This window comes from Choristoneura fumiferana, chromosome 5, assembly GCF_025370935.1.
Source record: "Choristoneura fumiferana chromosome 5, NRCan_CFum_1, whole genome shotgun sequence".
NCBI classification, from domain to species: Eukaryota; Metazoa; Arthropoda; class Insecta; order Lepidoptera; family Tortricidae; genus Choristoneura; species Choristoneura fumiferana.
In genome coordinates, this window is record NC_133476.1 from 12180773 (window position 1) to 12208413 (window position 27641).

The window sequence follows — 27641 nt, forward strand, 5'->3', positions numbered from 1 at the left end:
TGAGAGCGAGAGGAGGTCCTCAATGAACAATTAACTTGCAAAAACATATCCTATTAATAGGGTCTGACTGTATGGGTATGATCTGACTTAATTGTTTGTTAGATCTATGCATATCCTGTAACTTGTGGCACATTTCTCAGGTCGCGCACGCAAGCTGTCGCGCAGGGGGTATCAAAGTCGGCGGCGCGCTCTGTTGTTACTTGTTAGCTGTTTGCGCGCGCGTCCATCCGGCCTTGTTACCGCACCGGTACAGCCGGTACAGTACGGTTTTACTCATACGAGTTTCGTAGTAGCCCTGCAGACCAGGAGGAATTTTCCGGGTGGGGGGAACATATTCATAGTTAGCCTAGGGCGGTCAGAAATTTAAATCAGGCACTGTGTAAATCGCGAGTCCGAATCCCCGCGCAAATAAGGAATTTTACGACACTGGTGTCTACAGGTTTCCTTACGTTTTACTTCACTCACCGTATTAGAATATACAAGTGAAGTCGAATACAAATATTTATATATATTCATTTTATAGATCTAGAGCCGGATAACCCAGCTAGTTGCTTTGCTAGCGACTAAAAAAATAATACCCGCCCGGATCCGAATTCTGGTAAAGGTAAACCAAAAATATATGACTACTAGCTTTATGCCCGCGACTTCGTATGCGCGGATCTAGGTTATCGCGCGGTGGCGCCCTCTACCGGAATTTATCTTTTAAGGTATCCTATGTTGATCCTTGGGATTCAAACTACCTATATACCAAATTTCATCAAAATCGGTTCAGTGGTTTCGACGTGAAAGCGTAACAGACAGACAGACAGAGTTACTTTCGCATTTTTTAATAATAATATATATATATGTATATATATATTAGGAATTGTCAAGAGAGCGCTATTGTTCTTATTTATATGGCAATAATTGAGTATAGTCGGAACAATGCTTTCTTTTTGCTTTGGCGACCTAAAACCTGAGGAGGAACGACCTTCTTTGGTAATTCGCGTAATCGATGACTACGATATATCTAGAAAGTTTATTTATAACTATAATTACTGCTTATTTTTACCAAACTACAATGACATCTTGACTTGTCTACAACGATTACCTGTTAGCTCTGATGTTAATTTGAAAAGGTTTTGTAGCGAAATAGTTTCATTCCCCAAGCGTTTTTTTCCAGTAGTTAATTACGAATCGTTTTGGGATTTTTTTGTTATTGTTCAAAGAAACCGCCACAGTGACACTGACAATCATTGAAATTATTGCCAGTGTAAGAAATTAGTTCCAATGAAATTCCGCAACATGGCGAATAGTCATATATTTCTTGTCAGGCTTTAGGGCCGTCTGGCCGTCAGGCAGTAACCATCTAAAGTAAACATACACTGCATACATTTTACTTAGGATAGTAGATTTGCTAACACTATAATAGATATTCAGTCAATCAATCAATTTCGAGTCAGAGGCCATAATCAATCTTATTTTCTTTAAACATCTTTACAAACATTATTTACGAAAATAAGTTTTCTTAGTTCTATCATTCAAAAATAATAATTTAATTTTCCTACTTATAAAGATAACTAGCTGCTACACGCGACTCCGTCTGCGTAGAAGTATGAAAAATAGTTTACATCCTATTCTCAGACCTATCGAATATACACAAAAAAAAAAATCGGTCAAGCCGTTTCGAAGGAGTTTGGTCACAGATATTTTTGACCCGAGATTTTTATATACTTACTAGATTTTATTTGGTTATGTGTAGGTTGCATCCTACATCATGCATGACCATTCATCCGTAATGAAAGATCGATATTGAAAATGTGCAAGTAAACATAATTTTATAATTTTTATTTTTATAGTTTTTTTTTATATTTGGTTAAGGTTTTCCTACTTAAGTTTTCTTTGCCTTCTTATTATTATTATATTACTTAATCATCATCATCATATTTGATAATAATCTCTTCTATTTAATAATAATAAAAAAAGAATATTTGATTTGTTATTCTATGAAAAGTGAACAGATGTAGAATTATGCTGTTATACTGAGCATAGATCGGGAGCTGTGAACGAAGTCGCAGCCATAACCTACTTCAACATAGATGTGGAGTGGAATTAGGTATTTAATTGAATTTTTTTGAAATATGAAAATACATATTATTATAAAAAACCATCATCATGATGTATATTTTTAAAAATTTATTACTTACATACAAGGTAGGTTTACTTAAGCTATGTACTACTAGAATAACTAAAATAGCTTTGTTATTATTAGCTAACATAAAAGGTACCTTATGAACTGTATACATTACAATAGTTTCTCTGCCAATAGGTTACATCTATAGAACATCAGCTTTCAAGTATGACGCGTGTAATAAATACAATAAATACCTAGCACGAAAACAATGCTGCAATCGTTCGATACCTGTAGAAATTAACTTCATTATAAATTATTCTTTGTAATTTCATCACATACTTTACAATTTACAGGTATTACAGATCACGTAGAATAATACAAATACACAAATCATTTCCATCACTTTGCTAGCTGAAAGTAACTCTTTCAGCAAGCGACTTCTAGAGCCATTTAATTTTAACATCAATAATCCTTACTTTAGACACTGTACACTGGCACTATTATCATTGCGTTGATTCGAATAATTTTTCACGAAAGTATTTAATTTTTTGTGCAAAAAATGCTTCTAGCCCATCTGCACAGCGATAAAACTCGGAGTCTTTAGGATTAAAGTACCGACAGTTGTCGAATATTTTAGTCATATCACCAATAAATTCACTTAACATAACATATGTCTGTTCATTCACTTTTCGTTCCACAGTTTGTAGATCTGAAATATAAAAAAAGATGATTGTTTACAAATACACATCGTCACTACTTTGCAAAAATCTCGTATCTCAAATCAATACGTCATCAAAATTGACCTTTGAAATAATGTTCATAAAGTTCACTTAGAAAAGTATCAATTTTGAGGTACGAGCTTTTTTCAAAGTAGTGACGATATGTACCTACAATATTAAAATTTTATATGTAGAATCAACCTCTACTTGGTGAAAAACCATGAAACATGTACAATGTAAGAAAAATGTGGCAACGCATTTGAGTGATGCACTAAGAAACGTTTATAAATAAATCACTGGATAGGGTAGTAAGCTACTCTTATTATATTATTATTATATTCACGGAGCGACACCGCGGGCACAAGCTGGTATATAGTACATTACTGCAGAGGCCATGAAGAAAGGGATTGATGGACGAGTTCGGGGTAGAACGGATAAAACGAGTCCAGCAATCCCTGTTCTGGCCGAGGCCTGTATAGTGCTTTTCTCAAACAATGTGAGGAAATACTTCATCCATCTATCCATCCATGTATCGATCCATGCATCCATCCATCCATCCATCCATCCATTCATTCATGCATCGCATCGCAATATCGCAAATGCTTACAGACTAGTGGTGATTGGCTGTCTGTAATTTTTCCTTTGTAAGTTTAATGTTAGTAAGCAAATTTAAAAAGTTAGAGCAGCGGACAATAATGGATTTTCATACATACTTCATGGACTAGGCCAAGAAGTTATGTAGGGAGGTGGTAGGGAGCCATAAATGAGAAACTTCAAGTCTCGATTTCGTGACATTAACGCATACATTTCCGAGCATGTTTGAGAAAACTATATTTACATAAATGTATTTTCTTTCTTTCTTACATACCCATAGGTTCTTTAATAATTTTGTAGTATGTAGGAGCTTCTCTGGGGTCGACAGGTTCCATAAACGGCCACGCATTTTTATGTAACTGTATTTGCTTTATAAGCCTCTTCAAGTTTTCAAAGTCTTTCATGGTGAGTTCCTTCATATTAGCATAATTGACAGAGTTATTCTTTTGGCAATTGGGGCAAATGTATTCGTCGATATTATCTGCTTCGGACTGCAAGATACCAACACAACGTCCGTGAAACCAATCTTGACATCGGTCGCAGCATATGTAAAATCTGGAAAGTAAAAATCATGTTACTATAATAGTGATAGGTGGACATGCACGTCTAGAATAGAATAACTTGACATCGCAGCCAAGAAAAATTTTGGATGAAGTCTTTCTGCACCTGACTATAGTAAACTCTTTTAACAAATACTTACTGCGAGTTGTCGTAAGGTTGGCGGCACAGGCAGTACAGTTCTTGCGTCTCCGCGGCGCGGCGGCAGTCAGGGCACACGTACTCCTCCATCGTTTTGCTCATCTCCTCCGTCACGCCTACGCAATCGCCGTGGAACCAGTTGCTGCAGTGCTCACAACCCACGTAGAATCTGTTAAGACAAATATCATATATACTATTTGTATCAATCGAAATGGTGCTCCGTTTGCATACCATATCAGTTACTCTTAGTACATCATTCATTGCATACTCAAAAATAACATATACAAAGAGTTGTTTCTTACTTTGTATTATCATAAGGTGTTCGGCAAATGCAAAGAAGCTTTTCTTTCTTGACGGGTTTTTTCCCGCCGGCGCGCGGTGTGTTATCGCGGGCACCGCCAGACCGCCGCTTCCCACCGCCGCTGCCACCGCGCACTTCCTCTTGTTTGCTTCGCTCGGCTCGCGTCCTAAGCGCTAACTCTGCTGACAACTCCTTCTGCAAGATTACATGCCCATATAATTTTTAGGATTCTATAATGCCAATCATACCCCCTTAATGAGTTTTCGCTGAGGCCTGTAACTTTTGATCTGTAATAGGTAGACACCTGAAATTTTCAGTGCTTAGAATAGATTTGACTGTAATACGGTTGCCACAGCAACGAATAATATCTACAAAATAATATACAACCAAAAATTAAAGGGACAAGAAACATTTGCTGGCTCGTGCTGAGGCACCAACTTCAGACTGGTAGAAAATTATTTTCATGGTATTTTGTAGTCGGCTCAATTTTTTAACCAACTTCAAAAAAGGAGGAGGTTCTATGTTCCAATGTTTGTATTTTTTTTTATGTATGTTCACCGATTACTCAGTCAATTGTGGACCGATTTTCAAAATTATTTTTTTAATCGAAAGGGTATTCTTCTGAGGTGGTCCCATTGTCACCAAGTCAAGATCTGATGATGGGATCTTAGGGAAATAGAGGACAAACCTCAAATTTTATAGGCACACCTATGGCGATTAAGATGAGCATTTACATTCAGAAAGTATCATTTGGTAACCTGGACCTGATGAAGAAGACCGTGATGACTAATGGCACTCATCAAAGCTAAGTAATGCTCGCTTGTCTATAAACGATCATGATTAATATATCTAGATAAGCGACTAAGAAGAAGCTTTAAGTTAATGATTCTTTCAAACTGATCTGATGCTGAAACCAGAAGGTATAGGCAACGGTACTCTGTTATAAAACAAAGCAACTAAGTCGTTTTTGGGTTTAATGGAATCGTTGTGAGATGTACTTTGGCTACGAATCACTAAAAAGTGTGAAATAAAGCAAAGTTTTAACAAAAAAGTAAAACAGACTCCAAAAAAATAAAAAAAATAACAAAAATGGAACCAACTACGAAACCCTTGAAAATATTTTTCTAGGTACGTACCAGCTCTAAATCCGTGACTCAGCACAACCCAGCAGGAGGGATTGAAACCCATAGTATGTAAAAGAGGTGCTGAGGCACCGACTTCGAGCTAGTACATACCTAGAAAAATATTTCAAGGGTTTTGTAGTCGGTTCCATTTTTGTTATTTTTTTATTTTTTTGGAGTCGGTTTTACTTTTTTGTAAAAAAAATTCTTGTTATATATTTTTTTTATTTATTATCATACCTATTTATTAATATATTACGTACCTGTATTTCGATCCCCAACTCCTTCTCCAATAACCCTCGTTTCTTTATGATGTCTTTCTTGAGCATCTCTTTATGTTTGAAGAGAAGCATCTGCATACGCGAATGGTTGGAGGCGGCGCGACGTCGCTCGTCGAGCGCGGAGACGGGTGGTCTCTGGGCGGGCGGGGCGGCAGGCGCGGGCGTGGCGGCAGCGCGGGCGGGCGCGCGGGGCGGGGGTCGGGGCGGCGGCGGCGGCGCAGGCGCGGGCGCGGGCGCGGCGGGCGGCGGCGAGGGCGCACGCGCGCCGCGCAGCCGCTTGCGCGGGCTGCTATCGACCCACTCGTCGTCGTCGTCGGTGTGGCGCGACACGACGCGGCGGCGCGCCGGCGGCGGCGGCGACGGCGTCCTCGCGCGCGCCGCAACCGCCACTACGCGCGGCTCACGCTCCATTTGCTGGGCAATTACGTTCGCTTCTGGCTTCATCTGTTTTTCTTGGTAGCGCTGGAGCTGGAGAAGTTTTTCCTCTATCTCGGGGTTTAAATTCTCTTGTTTGAGTGCACTTTTGATTGCTGAAAAGCCATTGAGATGTTTATTTTTACATTATTCCAAAAAGCGCATATAAATAACAATAGTACATTGTGTTTTAGGGCGGTAAATAAGGAATCACGACTGAGAGTCTAGAAGCCCGAAGTCGAACTATTTTTTTACAAAAATTGCCGATACCGCTGGCATACCGTCAGCATGTGCCCGACGCGTGTGCGCAAAGCTAGTGCTGTTTACGTGCAAGTGTGATGAAAAAGTAAATAATTGACCTGGTGTTTTATAACATTAAAGTATACTTACTCTGTTGAATGTAATCTGGCGTGAGCACGAACTTATTACTTTGTATGACAACGTCCTGGCTGGAATTAACTATATCTGTTTTAGTTTTGTTCTGGGGTATGTCCTCAGGGTTGGAAGGGGTCGCTTCCTTGTGACTGGTCGCCTCCGCTACGCTATCTTCGCCGTTTACCAGCGGTTGACGCTTTACATGATCTTCATTAACTTCCTAAAAGTAAAAAGGAACGGAATCTGTTAATTGAGTCCTTCAATCTAAACAGAACACGAGACCTGACTTCAATGGTCATCACATCATAGATCGCTAATGATATCTTGCAATGAAAATATGATAAAATCAAAATATTAAAATCTATATGAAACCAAATGGGGTGTAAACAAAAGTGTTATAATTAAAATCGTTTGTGGGAATATATCAGTTAAAGTTTACAAAATTGTATTGAAATTATATGATTGGTTGGTTACATTATTCAAGTGAATTTGTAGTACACGCCATTAACGATTTAGTTTATAAAAAATGTATTCAATATTTCTGTTTTTCTCTTAATAAATAATTGCCCATACACCCCCACAAACCGTTTCCGAACTAATGACAAAACAAATTTACATAAATAAAAAGGACTATATAAATAAAACGCGACAGTTATTTTAATAATTTATTCAAATGTTATTATTGCATGAGCCATTTATAAATGCGTGACTTTGAAATTACTAATAAATACACATATAACAGGTGGTGTATGAGCAATTCATGTTAACGATGTTAAAAATTCAGAAACTATAGTAAAGATACATAGAAATTTACGCCTAAAAGTAAATATGAATAAAGACAAAGCCAGGAAATTCTAGCATCATTCATCACTCAAATTTTGCTAATCAACAATAAATAAAATGACGATAGTGTACCAAAAATAATTTATAAGTTTTACCGTATTTTATGTGAAAAAAGTGGTATTGATCTGTCATTTTATATATCGACCTCTGATATGGCATAGATTCGGCGTTAGGCCACACAAAACGCTTCGACGAAAAGTGTTTGACGTTCACTTGAACAGAATATATTAATATTATATTATTGAAAAAATGTGTAAAACTTTAAAGGTAAACGACAAAGAAAATAAGAGTTGTCAGTATTTCATCTAGCGTTTTACTTACACACTTTCCGTCGCATCCATGTTGATATTTAAGGCTCTAATAACATGATATAATCCAAAATCGAAAACAAAAAACATACATCAACATTTGTAAAAATATTATTTTTTTCCTATTTAATTACAAACCTAACGTATCTAAAGTCGAAAACATATATAATATAACATTAAGTGGCTGTTAATGGCTACCCTCGTCAAATTTAATTAAATGCCTTGATTTAATACTGCTCTCGTTTTTATATTACTGCACATGTAAAAATAACCATTTCGATTAATAAATGATAACGTTTATATACTAAGATTATACATAGCAAACTATTAATAATAGCAGTTAGTGCTCTTTGGTGTTATTTTAAAGTATCGAACATCATAACATTCTACAAAAAAAACTTTTCGAGATGCTATAACTATGTCCAGTCTTACAGAAGTATTAACAATATTTAATGAGGCTGATGCCAGCCCAGATCGAGTCGACTATTATAGACGATTGAATATTAATGTAATTTTAAAGGGTTTGACCACCACGAATGCATCGTCCCCGTATTCTGGTTACGATGTCCCACACCCCAAGAAAAAGGTTTCTCTAATTAACAAATAATTCCTATCTTAGCAATAATGAATAATAAGCTAAACTGGGTATGTAACTCAAGATATTAAATATAAGGAAGTTTAAAAACGTTCGCACTGATCCCACCCTGAACTTATAATAAGATTATATCTATTTATTCAATTTGCCATAAACATGTGTGGCCACGGTTCTTGTATTGTATGTATACAACTCTTAATAGTTGTTTATGTATGTTTCTTCATGTATGTTAATGTATGTTTTATTCTAGTCATCAATTTGAAAATTACACGAAAATAAGAAAAAAAAATAGATCAATATTTGAACTACTTTATATACTTAATGTAAAAAAGAAAGGGCAAATTCCAGTTTTTTGTAATCGGCATTGAAATATTGGCTCGAATTTTGGTAAATAAAACATTTCACTTCATTTAGTTGAACTGTTTTGTCTAAGAGCTATTTGCAGAACCATACATTTATGTCACTAAAAACATGGCTTTAAAAAAACTAGATTTATTTTGTAACTTACTATGTATAATGACACGGACAAAGAAAAATATAATTTCCAAGTTGTAAACCCTTTTCAAGAATTGTGATAGAACATTCCTGTCAAAATAACAACATTGAATATTATGTATAATTTCAGTAGTCAATTGTATTATGTATGTTGTAAAAGTGGAAGACAGCAATATTTTATTAAGTTTCCTTTTTTTCCTCTCAGAACTCTGGTCAGAGACCATGACTGAACAGGTAGGTCTGAAATCTGTTCTTTGTACAATTGTTTATACATAACAAAAAATTTCGATAGTTACGTGTTTGACAAAACATTAGGATTTTTTAAAGGAAATCGGGCTTTTTGTCAGGCGCCGCATATTTGGTAAAACTAGTTTTTTTTTGTCTCATTTGTATAGGGAGGCGAAGCCTTTCTAATTCCTATTATTATAAGTGTTAAAAAAACGAAAAGTCAATTTGTACTTTACTATACAGGGTGGCCCATTTATATCGGTCAGTATGGGAAAGTCTGAAACTATACGACATACGAAAATTTCTTCTTAGGAACCATGACATCGATTTTAATAACAAGAAAAACTGCATTCATTCATTTAAAAAAACTTGTACTCAGCTCGGGAATCGAACCCGTTTAAAAAAACACTATTTCTATTTAGATATCGATTGTGTACGTCTTAAGAAGTAAATGAGTCCATGAAACATTATGTCTAAAATGAATAAAATGCATTGTTTTCACATACTTTAATTTATTTTAGTAGATGTTCGAAGTGTCCACCGTTACAATATTCAACAAATTCTGGCATGTAAAATTGTCTCTATGGTTGTTTGTACCTCTTTGCTGGTGTCGAAACTTGTTACATACACCACTTTACCTATCATATGGCATTGGCATTGCATTAAACCTTTCCGATTGATTGTTAGTGTTTGATTAATAGAAGTTAGCAATTGCAGTCATAAATAGATAATGTTATCGCCGATAACAAAACTTCCGGAAAGGTTTAATGCAATGCCAATGCCATATGACAGGTAAAGTGGTGTATGTAACAAGTTTCGACACCAGCAAAGAGGTACAAACAACCATAGATAGAGACAATTTTACATGCCAGAATTTGTTGAATATTGTAACGGTGGACACTTCGAACACCTACTAAAAAAAAAATATAGTATGTATTTATTCATTTTAGACATAATGTTTCATGGACACATTACTTCTTAAGACGTACACAATCGATATCTAAATATAAATAGTGTAAGTTTTTTTTTTTCAAAACAACCGGGTTCGGTTCCCGAGCTGAGTACAGGTTTTTTTAAAATGCATGAGTGCAGTTTTTCTTGTTATTAAAATCAATGTCATAGTTCCTAAGAAGAAATTTTCGTATGTCGTATAGTTTCAGACTTTCCCATACTGACCGATATAAATGGGCCATCCCTGTATAGTAATAACTAGCACCAAAAAATATCCATTACGCTTAGAAAAGTAATGTCCAACATACAACACAAGTTCCGCGACCAGGAATATAACGCGTGAAATTTTACTACTGATGTATTCCCCCGCACAAATTAATAGATAGGTACTTCTACATACAGTAAGTCTTCGTACAAGCCTTATAGTAAATATCACTACATTTACTGGAAAATACATCTACTCAGTAATTAGAGTAATAGACGTATACCAAGGTCAGAAAGACAGTGATGATCTTTTTTATCAAACACAAGTATTGCTTGAATTTTTAGCAGAATACCACCTAAATACGATAACAGTTGGATGCCTAGTAATAGTAAATTACCTGGTGCGTAGGTAGTGGAACAGGTTGCAAGGCTTGTGGAGCGACGGGGGCGAGTGGCGGCGGCGCGGTGGGCGGGGGCTGAACAGCTAAATACATTTTCATCGGCCCCAACATGCCCTGCTTTCCCGTCGATTCCTGGGCTGAAAAAATAATGAAAAATAAGTATAGTTCGCACACCTATGAGTTTTCTCAGAGGACGACTATTGTTACAGCATTTAGATTTATGGTCCATCTATGCCAAATTTCACACCGTAGCATGCTGAATGGTTGTGTTGCTCTGAAAATGAGCTCTGGTTGAGTTCGAAACGCGTCAGTGTAAAGTGGTGGTGGTGATAGATGTATTTGTATGATTTGTGTATTCTTACAGTGTGGAGGTGGAGGAACTGCATGAACACACATTGCATGGGCACAAAAGTAGCTATCATAAAGGTCGCGGGTGGGCAAAGTAATTGTGTCAGGTTGTTGAACGTACATGTAAAATTTCATATCTATGCTATCAGCCCTTGAGGAGTTCCGTCATCAGCAGACGACCCTGGCTGCAGCATCAGGCAGTGTATATAATATAAACGCATTGTCATTGAAATTTAACAATAATGTAAAATCTTTTGCGTGTGCCATTAACTTTTGAGAAGTTCCCTTCTACGGAGACGATCCTCGCCAGGATGAGCAGGATGTCACTGCTAAATAATTGTTACCAGATTTACATCAGTTTGCCAAATCTCCAGTCCCCAGTTTTATTGGATTAGCTTATGCGTTTTCTGATTCAGTTGGTATATAAAATTCTCTTTATTCTTTTTATCCCGTGGGGTATCCGGAAAATCTTTGAAACTGTTTTTACCTATTAGTATTATCTACCTGCATGCCAAATTTGAAGTCTTTAATATTTAATATATTTATAATTACGGAGTTAGGGCCACTTTGAAGCGAAAATATAAATCCCATTTTATTCCCTATCCCATAGGAATTTTGATAAATCCTGAAAATTGTTTTTAGCTGTTATTTTTACCTACTTGCTCGCCAAATTTGAACTCTCTAATAAGTTATAGTTACGGTAAAAGGGTCAATAATTGAAAGTGAGAATACAAATCCTTTTTATTCACTATCCCGTGGGAATTTCGTAAAATCCTGAAGTGTTTTTAGCTCTTAGTACCTATTACCTACTTGCATGCCAAATTTGAAGTTTCTAATAATTATAGTTAGGGAAATAGGGCCATTTCAAAGTGAAAATATAAATTCCATTTATTCCCTATCCCGTGGGAATTTCGAAAAATCCTATCTTAGCGGACACGATGTAATTTTCGAGAATTCCCACGGAAAATTTTGTTTGTTACTTCTTCACGCTAGTATGACTGGACGGATTTGGATGAAATTTGGTATGTGGGTAGCTGGATGTCGGGAATAACACATTGGCTACTTTTTATCCCGATATTCTCACGGGATAGGGATAAAATCTAAAAATTTCAACCGCTGGGTAAACCAAAAGATCATCTTAAGATTAGTCATTACATTTTGGACAGTTTGTTCTTATTACAACGTCAATGAAAACCACGATAAAAATTTTAGGAATAGGGAATATTACTGCAATTTTCTGCCGTCAAAGTGCAGCAGTAGCACAAAACCGTAAATAGTTTTTTGAGTATCTTGTACGAAGGATGCCATAAGCCATAATATCATAATTATTTCAATGAAATTTTTGGACATATAGCTCTATCGTTACTAACGATGTAAATGTCATGTTATTTTGTTACTATATATAAATGGGCGAAGACCAAAAAGTTGCACACCGTTAAAGCTGTGTTAGCAGGTATTTATAATTACTATTATTTTTTTCCATTGTTCACACGAAAATGAATCATACATTTTTGTATCTATGGATAATTTTCGTGTACACAATGGAAAAAGTAAGTGGAAATTTTAACTACCTGCTAACGCAGCTTTAACGGTGTGCAACTTTTCGGTCTTCACCCAAATGTCATAATTTATTTAGGTATACTATTTTGTCATGATCCGTCATGGCGGCATTGCGCTAGTGTCGCCACCTGCGCAGAGCTTTGCCTAATATGCCCTATTCACAGATAATATTTGTAAAAATCCTGGAATTTCATTACAACACTACCAGATCGAATAGTTTACGCGTTCCAAGTCGCGGGCAAACTCTAGTTTAATTTCATATAAAAGTATTTTGAAAATACCCATTTTCTATTTTGTATTTAAAATACTAAAAGCAAAAGTATTTTGTATTTTGCATTTCAAATAGCAAAATTAGAAAAGTATTTGCATTTTGTATTAAAATATATTTTTAAAAGCATTTTGCACATCTCTGCTCAAATTATATAGCTGGTATATATTATATAATATTTTTATAGTCAAATTAATCATATAAGCCCAAAGCTTTTTGTGGTATAATCCAATTACCTTTAAGCAGCTGTTGTTTCACTTGATGTTGCACTAAGGCGAGTTGTTGCGGTGTTAGGGAATATCCATGCAAGCCTTGCAAAACTATTCTTGGACCACTACTTGTTTGCATAACCTGTAACAAAGAAACCAATTGGTTTAGAATTAGTTATTTTATTGTACCTAGCTAAATCAATTTTAAATTATTTAACTTTATTATTATTTATTTATTTAATTCTAATAATTATATAATAGTCACCTGTGCTGTGACAGTCTTAATAACTGTGCCAGGCGGTTGTCCGACTAATAGACGGTTTTCGGTGATTTGGTCCTCTGTGAGTTGTTGTTGCTGCTGTTGTTGTTGTTGTTGTTGTTGTTGTTGTTGTTGCTGCTGCTGCTGCTGTTGTTGTTGTTGCTGCTGTTGTTGTTGTTGGATCTGCTGCTGCAGCTGCGGTAGCTGAGGCGGTGGAGGTGCTGCCGACGGCGCCGGAGCCACCACGGCGGGGCGCACGACGGGCAGTTGCGCCGCGACAGGCGCGGGGGCTGCCGGCTGCGTGATACTCTGGCCTATGTGCGCTACGATTTGAGCTTGATTATTCCCAGTGGGTCGTATTAGCACTTGCTGGCCGTTCACAGTGGCGAGTTGAATTTTGCCAGCGGCGATTTGTTGAACGAGAACTGGGTTGTTGACGACAATTTGTTGTGTGTTAGGCGGGCGGGGCCGCGGCGGCGGCGGCGGCGGCGGCGGCGGCGGCGCGGGGCGTGGAGCCGGCGCGGGCGCCATTTGCCGCTGCATGATCTGCCCCTGCACGAGCACCGTTTGCAGTCGCGGCTGCAACGCGGGTCGGGGAGTCGACTGAACTACTACTTGCTGAGGCTGGACGACTATTTGTCTGTTGCCTTGGAATACTATTTGCTGCGCGGGTACCCGTGGCGACGGTTTAGGTTCTTCTACTACGGCTTTCGGTATACTGACTAGCTTATCGTTGTTTTCGATAGAGGCTGGCTCTGCAGGTTTTTGTGCCGGGGATGAAGCCGCGACCAAGTGACCGGCAATACCATGCTGCCCAGCCATCACGACGTGCAGCTTTCCGTCAGGCATCTGTATAAGTTGCTGGCCGGCGAGTAGTCCCCTTACTGTCAACTTTCCATCGGGTGCTCGAATGATTTGAACTTTTTGCGGACCTTCCTTCTGTGGCGTCGCCGCGGCTTTCACGGTTTCGGCCGGTTGCGGGGTTTTCGCCACCGCAATAGGCTGGCTGACCACTCGGGTAGTGCCGTCGGCTCCTTTAGTCATAATTATTCGCCTAGTGCCAATAACAGTTTTTTGGCCAGTTGGTGTAGATGCATTTGTCGTCAATAAAGAAGTCAAAGTGCTCTTTCCGGAATTCTGATTAGGAGTTGTTTTGGATTTGTCTGTAAAAGAATGAGAAACGGTTATTTTAACATAATTTACGTTTTCGTTTTAATGTTCTGGAAGTGACAGCGAAATAACCCGTTATGAAGCAGTAAGGCTAACCTTGCGAAAGTTCGAGGGCTCTCTTTTGTTGGTGGGCGGCGCGCTGTTCACGCAGCTGCTGCTCCATCTTGTCCTTGAGGTCGGTGGCGGCGGCGGCGGCGGGCGGCGGCGCGCGCGCCGGCAGCTTGCCGGTGGACGTGCGCGTGACGGGCGTGGCGCGCTCGGCCCGCTCGCCGTACTGCCGCACCTCCCACAGCTCCAGTTTGTCCTCGTCCACCCACTCCTCCGAAACCTGCAATCATCCAATTACCGTTAATTTTTATCGACACTTGGGAGCAAGAATACGAAATATGGAACGGACACGTACCTGCGGCTCAGTATTCTGCGGAGATTCGGCCCGCTTCCTTTTTCGTAATCCGCTGCGAATCGAGGTTACCTCGCGAACTGTTTTAGGAAGTTCCAGTGGAATGACGACGCGCCGTCTGAGATATTGCGTTCGTTCTGAGAATTGACCGACGTGACGATGTTTCAATAGCTCCAGTGACACGATTTCGGTGTCGGTCGTCAGCTGATGCTTGCCGTCGGCGGTAGCCGGCTTGGCTGCCATGTCGTCCCATCTCAGACAGGTCCACATAACTCGAAGTTGCAGAGCTGCGCTAGCCAGCCACTGCAGGTTAACAGTACGATACAACCAACAAGTTTTAAAAAGGGGTCTCGCGCATTGGTAAGGCCAAACTGCTTGATTAGGCTTTGCACTGTGACTGAATCCAGATACTGTATTTAGACCTGCTTGCCTACACAGTTTTCTAAGTTCATGGTGCGGTAATACCATGATTGTCTTTGCCTTGCTTCTTGTGTGAAATGTGGAACATAAAGGATATTTTACAGGTGTTCGCTTCTTTTTTTTTTCCACGGCGGAAGTTTGAACTCTCTTTAAATACACTTTACTGCTTGGGTATTCTGTAGAGTACACTCTTACAAATCCGCTTTCAGTTTTTTCTTCCTTTATTTGCTTGTCTTCTCTTTTTAGTGGTCTTGTCTGCCCAAACCGCCTGTTGACTGTCGCACGATACTTGGGTGGGTTATCCTTAGCTGGTGTTACTGAACACTTGTAAGAATCGTTGGCATTATTGTTATGGATTGCTTTACTAGGTGTCGGTTTTGCTGATCTGCCTCTAGTGATTCGTAATTTCGGAATTGGCGGGCGGGATTGATCCGAATCTGCGTCCGCATCTGGGCTCTCTTCGGTCTGAGGATCATTATCAGTTAACTCTTTTAAAGGTCCGATTTCAACTTCGCTGTCGTCATTATTATTGCAAGTAATATCAATATCCATTTCATTCCCTACAGCTGGTACAGCAGATTCTTCGAGAGTGCTTTCGGTTTTAAGAAGACAGGCGGCATTTAAGTCTTCTTGTTTTTCAGTCTTTATGTTTATGTCACAATCTTCACTAAATTTCCTTTTAACAAAGTAATCGGTACTTTTAACGTCACATTCTTGTGCGCAAGCCACTGCTGATAACAAGTCTGTCAATATGTTTTCATTTGTGCTAACCGTGTTGATTGAACTCTTTCCCAGAAGATATTGCTCGAGAATGGACATCCTGTTGCTATCCTTTGAATTGATAAGAGTACTAGTAGAGTTAACCATTTTACTACCCTTTATTAGGGAAAGAAGTTCGTTTAATATATTCTCCTTTTTGATACACGAAGGGGAGTAGCAACTATGTTTGACACCTGAACCTTGTAGCAAATTTGAAGTATCAATTTTGTGACACCCCACTGAATAACATTTGTAATGTTTAGTTACCTGGGTCAATTTCACATACTGATCTCTCAAGTTGTCAATATTTTTGGCAACAGAGTTATTTACAGTTTTGTGCTTTAGATCATTAGGAGGAACGCAGATAGACGTCTCCTCTTGCTCTGGTTCGTCATTTTCAATATCAATATTCTTATCATCTTCACTTTTAACATCTGTTTCTTCTTTCTTCACATTGGCTAATATGTTTGTTAGTTTCTTTTCTTCCATAAATTTCAAATATGTGCGTCGCGCAAGGAAATCATCTAGTTTTGATTTTCTCGCAATCTTGGGATAATATCGTCTTGTTGATGAACTTAAAGCTTTTTCAACATCAATTTCTTCGAAATCATCATCTTCTTTTTCAATTTTCAGGTTTCTCATTGAGGGTGGCACTAAAACAAAAAAATATTTTATGAAATAATTAAATTATGTTAGATATCGGTAAAAAAGATTAGAGCTACTTACATTTCTCCAGCACATCATTACCAGCAGTTTCATATGACATCAAATATTCATGAGTTTTTGGTTCGACAGCCAATACCTTGATGATGCTGCCTTCCCGAACCCTTACAGCAATTTTAGCTGGACCTTGGTTAAGAGTAGGTTTTAAATTTATATTATGTTTTTTGAATTTCCGAGTTGACGAGTTCCACAGCCAACCCCATTGTCCGTGAATTCTGTACTCTTCCCCCTTTTGTTTCCATACCTAGAAACAATGGTACTCTTAAATAGTTTCTTTACTATAGAGCGAACACATAAAGCTAGTACTCTTAAGTATTTGCTTTAGAAAGAGCACAATTTAATCATAGTAAAATAAGTCTTTACCTGATGACGAAGACCAAGAGAATATTTCACAAAATTATATGCTGTTCTATTCCGTTCCTCTTCCTCATCTCTTTCTTTTTTTTCTCTTTTGTCTAGTTTTTTCCGTTCCTCACGCTCAACAGCTGTAGTTCGTATTAGTCTAACATGACCTAGCTGTTCATGCCATGCTGGAGACCACACGACGCTTTTTATACATGCCTGCAAAATATTTTATGATCACTAGTGGATATTTAAGTCCATAAGTTTTTAAATTTTCTGTAATCTTTACTGATATTAGAAATGTGCAAGTAACTCTGCCTGTTTGTCTGTTACTTCTTCTCACTTCAACTGTTGAGCCGATTTAGATGAAATTTGACATGAAAATAGTCTTGAGATCCTGAGCAGGACATAGGATAGTTTTATTTAATAGTTCCCAGGGGATGGCGACAAACAAATTCTTTGCACAGTCTCCGGCAACAGCTAGTTTCAAATATATAACTCACCTGTAGAACACATAAAGCACGTGCGAAATCTCTTGGTGCTTGACATAGTTGGACAGCTTGTACCCATGGTTTTCTCAACAATGTCCAATTAGGATGCATAAACTGTACTACTATATTAGATTCCAGTTGTAACAAAGTCTGTCGAAGTGTTGCTACCAGTAATGGTTTAGTAGCTAAAAAGAAAACATATATATTATTATTAATATAATTTAAATGTTGCTCTAGTGCACAAATTAAGCAGATCTAATTGGTAAGCAAATATTACCATTCAGCAGGCCAATCCATTTAAAATCTTGACCACAGGAAAGAGAAAACTTATGTGACATATAACGCTTCTTGTCTCTTTCTTCATTCCTCTGTGGTTTGTTAAGTGCCAAAGGATTTGTGGTGTACTGGTTAACATAATTTTTGAACTGGTTTTCATTTCCTAATTTAAAAAGATAAGTCCCATTTGATATTTGATTTGATTTTAGCCTTGTAAGACGTTCTGAAACTGTAAAGAAAATTAATCATAATTTTCACAGACAGATATGGTTTTAAGGAATAATTGACTCTATACTTTGTTTTTTTTTATAGCATTAGAAAGAAGGTAAGCGATCTTGACGTGTCTTTTTATTGAATACACTTTTGAAACATAAATCACAGTAAATATGTAACAATTAGCATGCTCAGTTAGCAACCAAGGATATTATGATCATTTATATTCTATTGGTATCAAGTAATATGAACTGTTGTTTTAAAACATTTTTCATTAAAAAGACCCGTCAAGATTGTTTAGCCTTTTTCTAATGCTAAAAAACAAAGTATAGTAAATTGCATAAGTGTTATTAATAAATACTTATAAAACAACAGATAATCACTATAATTTCACAACTATAAACTTGTAGATCAATGGAAAAAAATGTAGTACTTACTTTCTTCAGTTTTCTTCTGAGTTGATGTTTTTAATTTATTAGCAGCATTATTTTTTCTCTTATAGTCATCATCATTGTTCATATCATTGTCATCATAATCCACCACCGGACCTTCTGTGGTAACAGTAACTTCATTCTCTACATCTCCATCAGGTACCAGAGTGGAGTCATTTATTTCTTTTTCATCTTCAATTCTAAGTCCTATATTTTGTTCCTGCTGCCTTTGTTCTTGTCTTAATTTCTTTTGTTTAAGAATATTAGCATTTTCTACTTCAAGATATGATTTGCGGTTACCCTTGGCTTGGTTTGTCAATTTTTCTGTAATGGTCATTTGTCTGAGAATCTCTTCTTTCATTTCCAACAACTCACGCACCAGAGGCGTTTCCATTTCATCGGCATCCAGAACATCCATTAATTCCTGAAGTTGTTGTGGAGATGAATAATACCATACTTCACCATTTTCAGCCTCACTAAAATGTATTAAAATAAAGTTTTACATGTTTCATGGGTACATTATTATTTACTTGTTTTATTATTTATTTACTTACACAAATATACGACGCGCAATGAACCAATACTTTCGGCCATGCCTATCAAACCCCAAGTGTTCATGACGGCATAGCAGGCCTTGTTTTTCAGCATCAGGTAAACAGTCTGTGACCCCTATAGTTTTGTGTTGTCTGCAGAGAGCACACTGCCAGTCTTCAGAAGGTACATCAACTAAGGGGGGATCCACGCATTCCAAGTGATACACAGCAGGGCAAGTTTCACAACAAAGCAGGTCTCCTAACCGGTGGCAGACCCTGCAGTGGTCATCATAGTGTATAGGCACTGCAAATAAAAAAAAAAAATGACAATTATGCTAACATTGTTATTAGATCAAATTCCTAAGTCGATGGCATAATGCCTGTCAAAAATTAGAACAAAAAACGATTTAGCAGGTAGTGAATGTGTGGTCTGTGAGTACAGAACAAAAAGTTAAAGTTAACAGAAATAAAATAAAACCAAGAGCAAGTTAAACCCAGGTGGAGAGGCTTATGCACTGTCCCAGACAATATGGAAAGGGTTTAGCAGGCTAAGGAAGGACATGTGGCCTCTGTGAGGAATAGTTGGATTGGTAAATGACAATTATTTAATCGCCTCATTACTAGTAATCACTCTAGCCCTCTATCTTGAACTGTCACAGAGATAATGTCAAAAATGAATTTTCTTATAACATTTTTTTACAAACTCGTTTATCTTCTAATCCTTAGCAGCTAAAGCATTGCAACAAAATCACAGCTATGTAGTTTTTGTGGGAGTATACCCTACGATTTTATTAATATTTTATTTGTGAAAAAAAAAATTACAGTATTTTTTGACAGCTATTTCCAACGAGTTTTTTTAAAGGTACACCTATGAAAAAAATAATATAAATTGCAAATAGTATTAGCTACTACCATACGAAAAATCAATTATAATTGGTGCAACATACTGAAAAAAATAAAAACTAGCAAAAGTATTATGTATGAAATAACATATACGGGACTTATCACGCTATTTTTACACAAGTAATATAAATAAATGTAAATTCTGTCCACGGAACGTCATTTTTACTCAAGAATGGTACGTGAAGCAGTTGAAATAAAAAATAAGCTTTCATCTTCGTGGAATCCTGTTATTAATAAGTGTCGGCGTCGGGATGAATGTTCGGAGGGATGATCGGACGTTGTTAGTGTTGTGTGTCGGTGTGATAGGGTGACTAATAAAAGTGACCAAGTGCGGGTAGTTCGAAGAACTCGCGCTGCTAGGCGGACTTGACACCCCACACTTCAGTCTACTCGTGACCACGGCAACTGTAACGTTGCCGAAACGTCGAGGTAAATATTACTTGTGTAAAAATAGCGTGATAAGTCCCGTATATGGTATTATGACTATAAGTGAGAATCAGGAAAGTTTAAAACGTTATATTATGTATGACCTATTATAATATGATGACTTGATGACGAAAACATGATATGATCATTTTTTTTTTCATTTGCACTTAATTTATTGGGAGCAAGTTCATTAACTTTTTAATAGTTAAAATCCCACTAAAAATGAGAAATATTTGTATATCCACCAAAAAGCAATCAAAACTATTCTTAAAACAAAACTCTTATTATTTAAGTACTAGCTTCTGCCTGCAACCCCATCTGTGAAGAATTCTACAGGATAGAGTGATGGGCTGAATGTGGTTTAAACCGAATACCAACTTCGGCCGAACATTCAGTAAAAATTTTACCATAGAAACAAAAAAAAAACAGCCGAATTACAGTCAAACTTCGGTTCAATTACTAACCTGCCTCTAGTAAATTTTAAAAACAAGTGGATAGATAAGAAAAAGATTGTTAAATTTGATTGTTAAAAACACCCTTCGATAATTAAAAATACTTCATGTTTCTCAATGTTTAGTTTGTCAAAATGTGAACCAAAAACTTTTTTTAAAAATTTAATCTACAAATTGCAAACAAAATGTTTATTAAAAGAATAGGTACTACTGTCTGTTCAATATAGGAATGGACAGAAGGAAAATAGGAAGTAGTGTACGCTTTAGGAAGTCATTTATGGCAGATGGTTACTTTGCTTTTTATTTTAGATTGGTTGTGGCTGGTTTTCTACCAAACAAGGACAGCTCAACTGCACTCGACCTAAAATTGACTGGCAGTGTCTTATCCAACCTCGACATTGGCGAAATCATCGCATCGTTCGATGGAGCCATTATAATCCCAAAAATTTAATTGAATAGGGAGTCATTTGATGAGTTGCATTTTTTTAGTGTACAGTCCAAACTTAACTCTAATTAAAATATCGAAGACATCAATATTAGTTTCATTTATTCATTAATTAAGCTGTTGCCCGCGACTCATTTCACGTAGAAAATATAACCTTTAATCATGTACAAATAGTCAACTTTTCACAACTAAAGCACTGCACCAAATTTGATAAATTTTGGAATGGAAAAAAGCTTGAACTTCATAGCAGGAACTACGAGTAGAATATTTTTAAACAGGGAATGAGAGCGGGTGAGTCCACAACACGAGTTATCAAATGTATAAAAATAGAATTAATACTATGTATGAGACTGGCACAAGACTGGAAAAGTGGCGTGAAAATAAGAGGCACTCAGCAGTGGTTGTATGTGGGCTAATTTAATTGACTGATGTAAATAAATAAATAAAAACTGACTTAGTGATGGACTATTCTATTTGTTGTTCAATAGAGCCTTCGATTACTACCCAACCAATTAAATTTGAAATAAAAATAAACAAGTCTAATTTCATATTTTCACGTGTTTTTCGTTGAAGGAAAATATCGTGAAGAAACATACACACACCTGCTAAATAATTAATGGTGTGTGCTATATTTCAATTCACACTGGGTCTGCGTTGAAAATAACGCCCAAGCCCTCATTGTGAGAGGAGGCCTGTATGTTTGTATGTATATGGATAATGATTATGACTAATTTTCTCATAGTATGTAAACTGTATTGTAAAAAATAAATAAACAATCGTTGAGTTACGGTTAAGGAAACTGAGTCACATACCAGGGTGGAACCTATGTGCTAATAATGTCATGTTGACATCCCATACATCTGCCAAAGAAATCACAGCGCAATTGAATATGTAAAGGTTCCACTTGGGTTCCACTCTGGTATGTGATTCATTTTCCTTGACTTTGTAAAGACGAACTTATCCCTCGAAGGGATCTCTACCAAGCAACCCTTGAGTGGATGTCAGGAATTATAGTCACATACTTACTGTAGTTGTGCATATTTAGATTCACTTAAAAAAAAATTAAAAAATGTTTGTGCCTAAATTAGGTCTTATAAATTTTTAGCTACACATTTAAAAAAATATTAACATCATTAACTGAGAACTATAAAAAAAAAAAAGCTAAATTTTTACAACGGGTTTGAACCCGAACTTCCTAAGCTGTGGGTAGGGCTTTGTTCATGAGAGCGAAATTAACAAAGACTTTTGTTTACAACAAATTACAAGCATGTGTGCGAAAATATCTGTCGAAACTGCAGTGATCAAGTGAAGGTATTTTCTAAATTAAAATACATCTGAAACTTGGTAGGATATATCACAAATTTCACGCTAATGGCGGTATGTACATTATTTTATAAAAATATCCACGATTTCATTCCTAAAAAAAATAAAATCCGTGGAATTTGCACACTAACATCATCTACTCGCGCTGTAGTGCCTAGCTGACCGTGACAAGCCACCTTAAGTAGTCTGGTTTTTGATTGTTTTTGTACTTTTACTACCTTTTATTAAGGTAAGGCAGGAACAAAAATAATCTTACGTAATAATCAAAACTTAAGAATAAACTGAACAGATTAATATATTAACTATGTGCACGAGAGTTAACAACTTTTGGGAGTACAAATGAAAATGTCTAAGGCTTTTTTTAAGTTTTTTTGCGTGTGTGGAGAATACTAAGCTATCAGTGAAGCTATCTACTTTTAATAAATAAGTATTTTACTTTAGTTATTCAGTCCCCAAAAGCCATGAACAGCGAAAAACCGCATCTGGCGCATTTAAATTTGGAACTTGTGAGTAATTTTTTTCTTATCTCGAGTGAAGCCAAATTTCTTGAGTTTGAGAAAGCTTGAGCAGAAACCCTAAAACTGATACTCCACCCACTCTGTAAGAACTTTGTTTTGTTACTTGTACAGATACAATATCAATTAGGTACAAAAGTTATATTAAAAATCAGTCTAAACTTGTAGAATTTATATTAGTTACATAAATAATGAAACATATTCTGTTAACTTTAAGTATGGCACTTTTATCATCACTTTGTGAAACTTACATGCAGTATTCTAATCTACTATCACACATTGTTTTCAGTCTTTAGGCAATTAATAATTTAATTATATTTAAGGTTATTAAGTATTTACTAGTAACTCAATCTTGTTACCTACTTGAAATCAGTCTAATTCTTTTAAAACACATCAAACATTGTATTAATAACAAAGAAACTTCTTCTTAGTTTGGCACTCATCATCAGTTTACGTACCAAAATCTAAGTTAGTCAATAATAAAACCTTTAAATAAACGCAATAAAGTTTATATTCAATCAAACCTGCAGGACATAAGGGAATGAAATGTTGTAAATATCATCAACATATATTCTGACTAAAAGACTTATGTTACGTACTTCCACCAATTTTGCATTTTATATAGAAAAATAAATCTCACTATTATATATTGAAATTGTTTCTTTTAGTGATAATATAATTTCCCTACCTTATGCAAATATGCAAAATAAAAAAAACTGGCCAAGAGCGTGTCGGACACGCCCAAGATAGGGTTCCGTAGCCATTACGAAAAAAAACAAGTAATATTATGTGCATTATAACACAATTAAAACACTTACTAGTCTTAAAATCTATTACCAGAAAAAGAGCCTATCTTCACGGCACTTACGTCCTTTTGTTGAGAAGCGCAGTTTTTCGGCAATAACTCAAAAACAGTATATCTGATCATGTTGAAACCAATTTTCTTTGAAAGTATTTATTAAGCGTTATCTTTCCATATTTTTTGGACAAACGATTTACAAGATACGAGACACAATTTTTGCTATTTTGGGAGTGATTATTTCCGGAAATCTTCACTTAATGAAAAGTTTTTGATAAACCTTACTATCTTTTCAAAAGAGCTGTCGAACTATGTGCCACAGGTTCATGCGAGTAAAAAAAAAAAAAACAATTTCTGTTACGCCCCCCCCCTAAATATTTATTTTTGTAATTTAACTACAAAACTAAATAGCGGCTTTGACAAGACATCTGTACTCCAAGTTTCATTGATATACATCTTGTAGTTTTCGAGTAAAATGCCTGTGACATAAGGACGGACAGACAGACAGACGGACTTGACGAAACTATAAGGGTTCCGTTTTTGCCATTTTGGCTCCAGAACCCTAATTAGACTATCTTTTGAACAGTAAATTATAAGAATATAACGTTTAGAGAGAACTTAAGCAAAATATTGACGCAAATGCTTTGGTGCTGCTTTTGCAGTTACGCCAGTTTGCTAGTTACGACAGTTAATGTGGGAAGGGCTATAATGTTTGATCTTGAAAATAGGTGTATTGATTTTGATTGAAATTAGCTTTTTCAAAGGTTTTAGAGGAAGAATATGTGTGGGAAAAAACATTTTGTAAAATAAAATGTGTTAAATATACAATAGTGGTTTTACTGTAGCTCCTTTTCATGGATCAACAAATAAATAATGATTAGAAAATAATAAAAGTATAATAAACTCACCTTCACTGAGTAAATCATCTCTCACAGGGTTTGTTATTAAAAATTGATTGCACAAGAATTGCAGCACCGCCAGACGGTCCCCTACATTTGTAAATGGGTATTCACAAGAGTTTACAATTTTAACAACATTTTTGTCAAATGATTTGTCACTCTCAACATAGACTCTTAGTACTTCAGGCCAGGTCATTACATCTAAGAGGAACAGAGTTATGTTAACACTGTCTTTATGGTCCAATGGGCCAAAATGAGTCTGCTGTGCATCCTCTTCTCTAAGCAAGGCTTTTAACAACATAATGTGGATTTCAATAAGTAGATTGCTTTGATCTTCACAACTCACTGCAGCACACAGATCCTCCACACGAAAAGGTGATAATCTGACCAGATGTCTAAAGTGGCGCAGTACTTCATATATACCAACTACTTGTAAAACCAGGTTTTGAGGGATTATTAAATCATCAGAAGACGGAGGCAGATCCAGCGGGGGGATTTGCCTTTCCTGCTGCAGCCAAAGAGGGTCTGGACTTGGTGGGCGCAGGATGTTGCCACTGGCCTTCCGAGGAGTACCCCCAGTAGTGCTGTAACTGCTCACCGAGAAGTCACTGTCGCTAGCGTTGCCGTCGGCAACCGACGCTTCAGAACTGTCGCTACCGCGATCTTCCTCAGGCTCAGATCTGTCGCTATAATCGTCGCCAAAATCAGAGCCATAGTGGTACTCCGATTCATGGTAGTCAGCTGCCTGAGGATTATATCCTCTTCGAGAGTATACACTAGACAAACCTCCTCTTTTAGACTTGTGAGTTTTACCTCCCCTTTGTTTTCGTGTGCTCCGTTTACTTATATCGCTACCTAGCGGAGAAGATGCCCTCGACGCAGTCGGCGTGCTAGCCAGAGACCCGGTTCCCAAGTTTTGCGCTTGTAAATATTTTGGTTTTTTTAATAGATGATACTGAAATTTCCTGTTTTTCTCAATATTTCCAGATTTTGGGGGTCTCCCGCGTTTCTTTGCACCTCTTCCCGACATCATTTACACCAACTGTCAATTATGTAGTTTCGCACGTGTATGGCAAAAACATAGTCTTGTTTACAAAAACAAGATGATAAAATATTTTAGTTCATCCTAAATCCATCGCACTCATGATTCCAGGCGTCTTTAGAGCTTCACACAAATTAAGTCACAACGCGTTCAACACACAAATTATAAGAGTTAACTCAGGATAAACTGAAAACTTTAATTTATTCACTGATATGGCGAAAGATTTCGATTTTCTATACAGAAAGAATGCACCAAAAACTAATGACGCGAAATGCGAGTACATGCAATTCTGAAACGCTCAATGCTGGCTTCTCATTGGTCGATTATTAGTCCGCCATGTCGTTTTCATAATTTAGATATATGGATTTTACGAAACACGAATTTCTCTACAACTATGTGGAATATTTCATGAAACACCTTAATATTTGGAAGTGATATGATTTAAACCTTAAAACAGCCGATTTATGGCCCTAGACAATAATTATATCGCAAGCTATCACTGAAGTGAAAAGAACCGGCGGCCATTTTCTTTCGACAGAATGTTGAGTCAATAGAAACCTTAAACTTGAAAATTGACATAGTTTACATGTTATCAATACTTTTATATGTTAAAAACTAATTTAAGCTTATTATAAGTTTATTTTTTAAATAACTATTTGTTATTGTTAATCAAAATAATTAAAAGAATTTTGTAATACAGGAAGTGCGTGATAAGTTATTTCAAGCTCTTGAAATAAGCGCTGTTTTGTTTTTTACATTACCTAATGAAAATTTACTTAATTAAAATTAATTTTAATATTTCTAATTCAGTTTCTTATCAAAATTACAGCAGGGCTACTACGAAATTCGAAAATCGAAGTTCGTATCGTTCTATCCCTCTAACACTTATACTATTTAATACGAGAGCGAGAGGAACGATACGATACGAACTTCGATTATCGAATTTCGGAGTACGCCCTCAACTACACGATATATAACATTATTTAAGGTAAACGTACGAGTGCTCGTCGCTGTCCCAACAGTTGGCATCCACAGACTACTAAGAGATTTGGCATCTTTAATCTTATGTCATTAGCAAATTAAAATTAGCAATAGAAGATGACAGCAGAGTGTTGCTGCGGCTATTGGGAATTAGCGTGTCGAGCACTCGTACGTTTACCTTACCACTCGAAGTTATAAAAAATAGTTAAATTAGATACCCAGAAGTCAAGAATCGAGTAGGGCTACTACGAAACTAGAAATTCGAAGTTCGTGTCGTGCGGTCCCTCTGACACATAAGCTATTTAATACGAGAGCGAGAGGGACGGTACGATTCGAACTTTACAGTTACAAGTATCGTAGTAGCCCTGCTGCTGCTGCAATAATTAAAAAAAACCAGATTGGTTTTGGCTGGTTTGAATGGCATGGACAAAGAGGAAGGAGAGACAGAAGAAGAAGAAGAAGAAGTTGCCAAACTATCACGCATATTCAAAAAATGACTTAAGCTCCATATTAATTCTGTGCACTACTACATACAACAGGTCATTTGCTTAAGTTTTTCACCTATATTCGGGCTTTTTTGGTGCTAGTAGAATATGTTTTCTTAATATGCGAAAAACAGCAGACATGATTCCAAATGCTTTTTTTACTGTTCGTCTGGTTCTAAAGGGCTACTATGAAACTCGAAACTCGAAGTTTGTAACGTACCGTCCCTCTCGCACTCGTATTAAATAGTATAAGTGTCCGAGGGACCGCACGATACGAACTTCGAGTTTCGAGTTTCGTAGTAGCCCTGCTGCTCAAACGATAAATTT

At 36.8% G+C, this 27641-nt stretch overlaps 1 protein-coding gene across 1 annotated transcript; it reads right to left on the reverse strand.

The window, feature by feature from the left end:
• Positions 1–2127: 2127 nt before the first annotated feature.
• E(bx) (nucleosome-remodeling factor subunit NURF301 E(bx)) lies at positions 2128–26371 on the reverse strand. Its single transcript, XM_074087935.1, has 18 exons — positions 24816–26371; positions 19066–19348; positions 18518–18987; positions 17869–18096; positions 17604–17776; positions 17122–17319; positions 16762–17002; positions 14860–16688; positions 14553–14784; positions 13293–14449; positions 13055–13169; positions 10640–10779; positions 6633–6837; positions 5811–6358; positions 4428–4621; positions 4127–4294; positions 3701–3981; positions 2128–2822 (listed from the first exon to the last, which is right to left on the reverse strand). Exons 1-18 carry the CDS (start codon positions 25837–25839, stop codon positions 2617–2619), a joined length of 7692 nt encoding a protein of 2563 aa, XP_073944036.1. The 5' UTR covers positions 25840–26371; the 3' UTR covers positions 2128–2616.
• Between the last annotated feature and the right edge of the window lie 1270 nt (positions 26372–27641).